Genomic DNA, 10,604 nt, shown 5'->3' on the forward strand with positions numbered 1-10,604 from the left:
CGATTATAAATGAGAGTGACTCCTGGTTAACATGTATTAAAAGGGGTCGTGTTTAGTCACTATTTAGTGTGGTATTTTTTGACAATATTCACTCATCATGACAGTAAAATAGGGCATTCTAAGTCAATATACTGCAGTATTTCCTCTCAGTCAGTAGAAAATATGGTTAACACCCGGTCATGCATGAGAAAAATATACCGTCATGTACCGTGAAACCGGTATAATTTTGAAAGATACCGTGATATACATTTTTGGTCATACCGCCCAGCACTAGTTTCTATTGTTTTTTTTTTCAGCAGGGTAATGATACCCATACTGTGCTGCACATTATTGACAATATTGAGCTGAAGCTTGACTTTGCAAAGAGAGTGACTCCTGGTTAACATGTATTAAAAGGGGTCGTGTTTAGTCACTATTTAGTGTGGTATTTTTTGACAATATTCACTCATCATGACAGTAAAATAGGGCATTCTAAGTCAATATACTGCAGTATTTCCTCTCAGTCAGTAGAAAATATGGTTAACACCCGGTCATGCATGAGAAAAATATACCGTCATGTACCGTGAAACCGGTATAATTTTGAAAGATACCGTGATATACATTTTTGGTCATACCGCCCAGCACTAGTTTCTATTGTTTTTTTTTTCAGCAGGGTAATGATACCCATACTGTGCTGCACATTATTGGCAATATTGAGCTGAAGCTTGATTTTGCAAATGTAAAATCGCAAATCAAATCGCAATATGTCAAAAAAAAAAAATCGCAATTTGATATTTTCCCCCAAATCGCACAGCCCTACATGGCATGACATTTCAGTTTTCTGTCTCCCAGCACCACAGAGCGCTAGAGAAAAAAAACACAGTGGGCTCGATAATGGAATTACAAAAGCATTTGGCACAAGTTTCTCATTTAATGTTCTGCTCAGTTCTTTTCGCACCATGATGAGTGCAGTAGAAATTAAGACTCAAGGTCATTCGCTCTTTGCTAAACTACTTTTATCATTTGTGCTTTGATCTGTTTCATTGTTTTTGGTGGGAGAGTTGCCATACTGAATCCCCACATTCAGACAGTGAGAGAGAGAGTCTTCTACATGAGCTAATGGACTATAGCTGTATGGACACAATTCAAATGCATTTCCAATGCAATAAATAAATGGACACCTTGGAAACCCTACAAAGCTCTGATCCCAAGTGTCCACCTTAAGTACAATAACAATTTCCTACAATACGCTAACAGCTTTAAAAATGGAATCAAGGGATAATATAATTGTATTTAAAAGCCTTAAGATGACAGCAGAGAACGGATTAGCAACAATGGGTGGCATACAGAAGCGTACATTCTTGCACACAATCCAAAACAAAGAGAGAGGAACATTATGATAAGAATTTTAGGTAACACTTTATTTTAAGGTGTCCTTGTTACAGTGTAATTACACAAATAAGTAGCAAGTAATATTAATTAACAACATGCACATACTATATGGTTAGTGCAAGGGCTTGGCTTAGAATTAGTTGCTCGTGATCATGCATAATTTACTGTTATTACTACAGTATAGTGAGCGTGTAACAAGTGCAACAAGGATACTAAAAAAGTGTTACTAACTTTTATTTAGTTGCTTATCTTAGAAATGTTCAAATCAGGGGCCAAAATTAACACTTGCCATGCGCTTAATGCAAGTAAAAACTTGCAACTATAGCATAATAATGGGCACAGTGCTGACTAATATAAATTAGAAATGGCATTTCATGTTAAAAAGTTCAAATTCTGAATATGACTTTCAAAGACTCTCATTAACCTGCTAGCTGCATCTGATATGAGTGGAGTTGGGCCAAAACTCACACAGGCAAGGACTGCAGAGCCCTTCTGTCTCCACACACACACAGAGAGAGAGAGAGAGCTGTGAGTGAAAACCAAGCCTCCCTGCTTGCCCTGTGCTCATGTCCCAAGAAAGAAATGTGCTCAGCATTTCAGATTTAGTGCTATGCAAGGAGAGCAAGAGGGAGGTGACAAGCTGCAAATATTAGAAAGCTACAGTTATGCAAACTGCAGAATCAATATACATCACAGCATGTATGTCCTTCATTTGTATATTTCTTTAAATAAAATAAAATAAAATGCGTATATCTGTAAGATGTTTAGGAAAGGAAGTAACGTGTGGCCAAGTATGGTGTCCCATTTACGGAATTTGTGCTCTGCATTTAACCCATCCAAGTGCACACACACCGTGAACACACACCCGGAGCAGTGGGCAGCCATTTTTGCTGCGGCACTCGGGAGCAGTTGGGGGTTCGGTGCCTTGCTCAAGGGTCTCACCTCAGTTGTGGTATTGAGGGTGGAAGTAAGCACTGGTCATTTATTCCCCCACCTACAATCCCTGCTGGTACTGAGACTCAAACCTGCAACCTTTGGGTTACAAGTCCGACTCTCTAACCATTATGCCACGACTGCCCATACTTAATGGCCATAATACTGAGCATTCTTACTGCATTGTGTGTTCAAAAAATGAAGAGTGTTTTAAAGTTACTTACTTTATAGAACATAAAAACTGTTTGTACACATACTAATCTCCTTTCTTTCTGAAAGAAAGATAAGAATGTTAAAATATCCTTGAATCAACCCAGACAATAAAGCATGTGTATTTTCAACCAGCTTTGAAAGAGAGGAACTGACCTGTGTAATTGCTTTATGTCTATTTTGGACATAAACAGCGCTAATATGGCCAGACATTTCCAGTAAATGTATAATGGATCTAGAGCTGCTTGCTCTTCATCATCAGATGCTTTGCAGGAAGCATTCCTGTCGTACACACACACCATATCAGACAAGACAACTGAAGAACAAAAGTCCTGCCATGCCTCCTGTAGGATTTTTCTTCTTACTTAATATAATCTGATAAGCTTTCTGTTTTAATAGAATCTTCCAAATGTGTGAGCATTACAACTGAACTAGCTTTAGTCTTAAAGTTTTTTAACCTCCAGGCCTACTTCAGTCAGCAGGATACGAAATGATTTTATGAAGTCCTATAAAAGGAGTGAAACGGAACAAAAACATTTTGCTCTTTAGAAAGCCTTTAGAACAGCCTTAGTTTCCTGTAACAAGTTATCATTGTTTTATTGCTTACTTTTTTCTCGTCGGATCCTTCCATATTTGCATGAGTAATTGCCTGCAATGTGTTTCCACAATCTCCCTCCTTATTTTCAGTGAGTGCTGAAGTGCTCAGTGTAATCTATGAGTCAGACTGTTCAGTCATTATAGCTGTTAATGTCTTTAAATGGCATTCCTGATGGCATCGACTTCAATTACTGTTTACATTGGAAAGGGCTCAAGCAATAACACCAAAGATTACTTCCTCTCTGAGAGCTGAGAAGCATGTGAAAGGAAGATGAGGAGACAACCACAGCCCAAATCGCACAAACGCAGCTCTTGTTACCTATCTTAAAGCTTATGGAAGTACAGTATGTCAACAATACTAATGGTGTGATATTCTGGACCATATTTTATCATAGATAAATGTTCTATATAGTTAACACAGGTCCTAAAAAAGAAAAAGAAAGGGAAAAACAACAGAGCAGTGCAAATGTTAAATAAAGTGTCTATGCCCTGTGTTTGCCCCCCAGAAGACTCTGATGTGAGGCACTGGGCTGAAAGAAGCAAGGGCACACTGATGCTGAGAAACAAAGCGGGCATGTGGCCAGGACTGCAGGGAGAGAGAGAGGCGCACACATACACACTCAGCATTCAGCCAGCTTACAGTCTCAACTGTGCCAATTACCACTCAGCACATGAGCAGCAGGTCAATGCAAGTGAATCTAAACTGGCTCCATAGAGCAAAACAGTAACCGCCCACTTTTTTAGATGCCTTGGTTCTGGAAGTATCTTTCCCATTAATTTTCCCTACAGGGATTTAAAAAAAACACAAAAAAAAAACATAAAAAAATGTTCATTTATAGTCAGTGTACATAAACAATATCTTGTATAAAAACAATATACTTTATATTTAACCTAATATTTTGCACTATTTCGCAGAATATTCATATCCTCCTGAGAACCATAAAAAAAAAGTTTTGTGAATTTTGTTTTTTTTTGTCATTACATTGGTTGGAGCATAAGAAACAAATGGAGAAAACATTTTAAAAAAAATATTTTATTCATATTTTATTCTATGTCCTTTGTAGAGGACGCCAGGACTAAGTAAAAAAAAATAATAATAAAATAGACATGAAAAGGTACGTATAGGCAAAAACAATGTTTTATTTTTTCATTTATTATTTTTCAAGTTTTTAGGTATCAGGCCATTTTTAGCCAAACTTTGTACAAAGATGATTCTCAACTATGTTATGAAAGATATAACAGAATTATTTGATATACTACTATGACTGTACCTTATGGAATATGTGCGTAAAATGTCCATAAATGGGTTTTCCCATTCTATACAATGTGTCTATTCATTGCATCGCATATTAATGTGTTCTTGGGGCAAACCATAATGGAAAAAGAAGTGTAATAATGGGAGTAATAACTTGGCAACATTTTTCATAGGAATATCAATCTATAATTTCTTTCCTTATTGACTTGTTGTGTCTCCCCAAAATGCCTGATTAGCATGATGTTTGTCTTGGTATCCTCTACAGAAGACATGTATGACAATTATGCCCCATTACGCCATAACATTTTTCTGAGATGTTTAATTATGACAAACAATTTGAAAATTAGCCAGATTTAAATGATAATTACAAAACATTATCATATTTCCCTATGAGTGCTAAATTTTATCAAATACACTACCGTTCAGGTTTGGGATCGGTAATATTTTTAACATGTTATTGAAAGTCTATATTATCAAGCCTGCATTTATTTAATCCAAAATACTAAAATATTAATTTTGTGAAATATTATTACAATTTAAAATATCTGTTTTGTATTTTAGAATATTTTTTTGTGTTTTGTATTCGTGTAATAGCAAAGTAGCCATTACTCCAGTCTTCAGTGTCACATGATTCTTCAGATTTTTATTATTATCATTGAGTGCGTTTACATGCACCCTCTTAATGCGATTAGAATTAGATTTTGACAATATTGCAATTAAACTTTACCTCATGTAAACGCAAGACTTCGATTTAAATAATGCGATTAAACTCATAATCGCAGCAAGCATAATCGTATTTACATAGGTGGTGTATGTAAACACCTTAATCACAGTATTGCCGCTCTGACCAAAGTGCGCATGTGCTTGTGACATACATGAATGACGTGACGCGCACCTGTAATAAAACGCAGATTAGAAACGATGGCGGGGAAGAAAGCATCGCATTTCTGGGGAAAACACAGCTCGCTGCCAGCGTAGGCAAACTAATTGCCATCACATTTCTATGGCACCGAAAAAGTATGGAATACAACCATACAAACGGGTTTTGCATTAAATAAATTAAAACAGCGGCCAGTAACACACCTGCTCTTTCTGAGTCCATTTGTGCTGTGCAGTGGGGTGTGTGAATAATGGCAGTAAAAAAAATCACCACAATTCTTAGCGAATAATAAGAATAATGGAAATTGCATGTAAACGGAAGTGAAGAGCTTTGCTCTTGTCATGTAAACATCCTTACTCTGATTATTGCAAATAATCGCATTATTCGTGCGCATGTAAACGTCGTCAATGTTAGTTGTGCTGCTTAACATTTTTGTGGAAACAGTGATAGATTCAACTGCGATTTTTTTGATAAATAGAAAGTTTAAGAACTTTTGAATGGTAGAATATACAAATATAAGGCTTTGCAAGGAATTCATCTATTAAATAGCTTTTAAATGAAGTTAAAATGCCATAGAAGCATCAGATCAATAAGAATTCAGAGCTAATGTTGGGTCTGTATTATTTCTCTATGGAGAAAATGAATGGACTTTTTACTTCCAGTACTCTATTCCGGTTCATAACACCCACTTTTTCATTATTCAAACAATTCTCAATTGGTCAAAGCAAGCCTTGTACACAAATGGCAATTTACATTCACTTATTAAAATAAATTTAGAACAGTCCTTCATAAGCTTTTAAGTTTGATCCCAGAAGCTAAACTCAGAAAGCTTTCATTTGAGCTAGTTTATCCAAGCTTTCCCTGAGGCAATAATCAATCCATATGAGTCTTAAAGCATGTGTGTGTAATATTTGTCTCTGTCACTGGCCTCTTTTACTTACCTCTGGCAAACTGATACAGTGAGGCTTTGCTATGAAACAAATGACCCAGAGCAAATTCTGTCAAATTCTTTACCACAGCCCATTGATTCATTTTAATGTTTTAAAACCAGTGCGAATTTTACATCCTTTGTTATATCAAATCAACCCATGCCTACACAAGCAGTTGGGGCAGCCACTTACGATGACTCCACAAATTTAAGTAATCAATTTAACACAGAACAGCGCAAAAGAGCTTGCTGTAACTTGCTGAGTTACTGATGAATGAGAGTGTGTCTATTAAAGGTAACCTTCCTCCATTCCTCAGACAAAGTGGCTGTGACACCGTGAGTCAGTGGGTGATGGAGTGCTACACTTTGAGTGTCTTATTCTCTCCCTTCCACCTGAATGTGGGCGTCTCTGAAGTTTACTTCCTTCCATTGAAAAATCTTTGGATTGACTAGAATTGTACCACTATCTTTACTGATCTATCAGTGGCTGTGTTGATCTTATCAGAAAGGGTTGAGATGAAGACGCAGTACCATGTAGAGCTAAACATTTAATTGAAATAAAACAGCAATCGCAATATGGCTTAGTGTGACTATCAAATTGTGAAGGGCTGTAATTTCATTAAATAAATATATACGCTGTGGGTAACAGAGTGAAACAAGACACTGTGTTCATTTACACGCATGCTTCCAGTGTTTTCAGGGTCTGGGAGCAGATTGGTTTGCAGTTCTACACAAACTGGGTTGTTGCTTGTAAGATGTCTGCTTCACACATCTTCCCAAACTTGTAAATATAAACAGGCTGTGGTCAACAGAAGAGAAGCTTTAAGGGCTTTCTATAGTTTTTGCCAAAAAGCTTGATGATTTAACATTAGAAAATAAAAGAAACATCTGTAACATATCTATATTATTGTAATTTTACAGTTGTACCGTATTATTATTCTAATATTATTTATCTTAAATACATATTTATTTTATAGTGAAATATTATAAAATTCCAAAATTTGCAGACCTACAAACAAGTACACCAAACCTGGAGTTAAAAAAAATGCATTTTAAATTCATGTGTACCATGTGTAATTTTTTTCACAGCACCTTCTTCCCATTAAAGAAAAATGTGAAATGATAATTTTATAATTTCTTCACACAAAAATTGTGCTACTGTGAATTTCAGAGTATTTCATCAAGTAGACTGCAGAGGAAGCAGGGTCTTACTTTCTCAGGTGCTCGTGCTCTTTCAGGAAGAGCTCTGTCCGCCTGTTATTCACTCCCGAGCCACTCTTATATGTCCTGACAAGAGAAAAGAAAATTAATTAACAATTAAACAGAAATGCAATTACCCATGTGGCATTTTATGAAAATCATCCTATAGAAAGTCTGGCACTTCAGATGAAGTGGGGGGCTGGGTTAATATTGAGGGTTTCTCTTCATTCTGTGCCATTCATGCACAAGCTCTCTCTCACAGACAGCATTTAGTGTAAATAATGAATGAACACAGTGCTGGGAAGAACAGCCCTTTCCCAAGAGTTCATCAAAGAAATGAAAGACAAAAATACCCCCTTTGCTTTGTGCAACACCAGTTAGGCTTTTCTGAAGACACCCACTGGCCTGACAGCACAAATTAAAACAAATCTCCATCTCCCTATCTCTCTCAAATTTGACAAACAGATTAGTTCTGTGGTTAAAACCAGTTTTTTTCATCTCCCGAGTCCTAGCCAAGGTAAAACCATTTGTTTCTTTTTAGGACTTTGAAAAAGTGATTCATGCTTTCGTCTCAACAAGATTAGACTGCTGTAACTCCCTTTATATGGGCATTAATCAGTCCTCTCTGGCCCGTCTTCAGATGGTACAGAATGCTGCTGCCAGGCTTCTTACAGGTGTTCGAAAACGAGAACATATTACTCCAGTTTTAATTTCTTTGCACTGGCTCCCAGTCCATTTTAGAATTGATTTTAAAGTGCTGCTACTGGTTTTTAAATGTTTGAATGGTCTAGCACCTAGATATTTGTCTGATTTACTCTCCATTTCCAATCCAGCTAGGTCTCTAAGGTCATCCAATCAGGGACAATTAAATGTTCAGAGGGCTAGGTTGAAACTAAGAGGTGATCGTGCTTTTTCCATTGCTGCACCGAAGCTCTGGAACAGTTTACCTGTGTACATTAGAACTGCTACTACGGTACATGATTTCAAGGGAAAGCTCAAAACATATTTATTTTCTTTAGCATTTAGTTAATTTGTGTATTTAGTGATTTTAAGTGTGTATAATCTGTATGTTGTAATTGTTTTTATTGAAGGCTTTGATATTTTGTTCAGCACCTTGGTCAACAGTTGTTGTTTTTAATGGTGCTATATAAATAAAGTTGACATTGACATCTCTGAGAGGAGAGTTTATGAGGGTGGGAAAAGGTTGCTGAAAATGGCAGCCTGAATGACTACCTTGGGCTGAACTAGGCTTCACCCTCCGGTGGGTTTTTCTCTGTACCTATTGTAAACAGATGTATGTAGAAGGGATATTAATCCAGTTTCTATGGGATTACACCTGCCCACTGGTCAAATCAACTGTCAGTCCACACCAATCAAAGTGACAGGGTGCTGACAGCCAATTTAATCATTCTAACAAGGTTTTAAAGGGCACTGCATCTAAATCACACAGGGGGCTTTGTCAATTCTGCCTGCTGACATTTCTATAGCGCTGAGCTGCTGATCAATGGGGAGCCCGGTAACAGGAGGAGCACAGCAGGCACGACACGCACTGCACAAACTCCAGGAGTAAGGCTTCGGCGGTGGCCCGGCTGAAACCTTCACAGTCTACAAGACAGAAAGTAACTGAGTACGAGCGTGCAAACAATGTTCTACATTGGCAGACAAATCCAGCAGTGTGTTACAAAAGGTGCACCATCGCCCTCTGGGGGTAAATATAAATATTACAACTATATCATATGATGGGGTCATATGATGCGATTTAAATGTTTCCTTTCTCTTTGGAGTGTTACAAGCTCTTGGTGCATAAAGAAGATCTGTAAAGTTGCAAAGACTAAAGTCTCAAATCCAAAGATATATTCTTTATAAAAGTTAAGAGTCAACCACGCCTACCTAAAACGGCTCATTCTAACACGCCCCCACATGTCTACGTCACGATGTGGGAAGATTTGCATAACGCCGCCCAACTGTTCACGCAAAGAAAGAAGACGTAACTTTTATTCTTGCTGTAGTATTGTTGCTGCCGCCATGTCGTGAAGACGCCGTGTGTTTTTCATTGTGAAAGCGAAACAACTTTGTTTGGCCTTCCAAAAGAGGTCGATATCCGCTTCGTCATGCCTAGAGCTGATCCATGCTGGTCGCTGAGGAAATACATCAACTTCGCGCTGTGGATCGCCGGATCGGCTTTCACTGTGGACGAAGCGGAGTCCAGTCCGGGGTCGTCACATGTGGTTGCCGCAAGCCCGCCGGCCGCTCCTTCGTCGAATCTGCCGGTCGTTCCTCACTCTAGCCCACCGGCCTCCGCTCAAGGCCGCCGTGTGTGACGCTGTGTGTTTCGTTGTGAAAGCGAAACTACTTTGATTGGTCTTCCAAAAGAGGACACGACTAGAAATCAGTGGTTAAGTTGTATTTACAACACTGTTCCAGAACAGTTTAACCCAAATATTCAGATGTGTGCAGCGCATTTTATGGAGGACTGTTTCCTGATCCTGGTAGAGTAGACTACAATGCCGGCTGTTCTGACTTACAGACTGTAAGTACGTTTTTTATATATAAAGAATTTGCCACTGACGATTCAAACGCGAGTTTTGAGCAGTGTAGAGTAGCGCTTGCTGTTTGTCATTTCTCCGAACACAAATGCAGACATGGTTTTTTGTTTATGCGGCGCGATGCAACGCGTAAAAAGACAGTATATGTCATTATAATCCGTAATTATGTCCCCACTGGATGCAACAAATGCCTCGTTTATAATGGGTTTTAATGTTTTTGTCTCGTCGCTCCGGCCAGACAGGGCATCACAGTATGGTAAGGGGTGTAACATTTCTGTCACATGCTTGAGGTATTCGGCCAATCACAATGCACTGGATAGCTGGCCAATCAGAGCACACCTCGCTTTTCAGACCGATGAGCTTTGTAAAAATCGACGCTTTTCAGAAAGGCGGGGCATAGAGGAGAAACAATAATGTACAGTATGTGGAAAATAATGTGTTTTTTAACCTTAAACCGCATAAACACATTTCATTGCACCAAATACACAAAATAATGTTCTTTTTAGTAACATCATATGACCCCTTTAACACTTTCAACTACACTATTTTGCACAATAATATATTAAATAATCAGTATGTTGACTTTAAGCAAAAATCTTACAACAGATCGTGCCTGTACTGTAATTAGGCTTGCTGCGATAGACGGTGCTGACGGTGATACCGGTGTTAAGCCGCAACACCGGT

The 10,604-nt window shown here is 38.1% G+C and overlaps 1 protein-coding gene across 2 annotated transcripts in view; it reads right to left on the bottom strand.

Annotated features, from left to right (window-relative positions):
* gosr1 (golgi SNAP receptor complex member 1) overlaps positions 1–10,604 on the bottom strand; it is a 51,532-nt gene that overhangs the window by 17,626 nt on the left and 23,302 nt on the right. For both annotated transcript variants that reach the window (XM_016488750.1, XM_016488749.1), the window contains exon 6: positions 7,387–7,461. In XM_016488750.1, the coding sequence (XP_016344236.1) occupies positions 7,387–7,461 (75 nt within the window). The remainder of the gene's footprint in view (positions 1–7,386; positions 7,462–10,604) is intronic.

Source organism: Sinocyclocheilus anshuiensis, unplaced genomic scaffold (assembly GCF_001515605.1).
Source record: "Sinocyclocheilus anshuiensis isolate Anshui unplaced genomic scaffold, SAMN03320099.WGS_v1.1 scaffold1455, whole genome shotgun sequence".
Lineage (NCBI taxonomy): Eukaryota > Metazoa > Chordata > Actinopteri > Cypriniformes > Cyprinidae > Sinocyclocheilus > Sinocyclocheilus anshuiensis.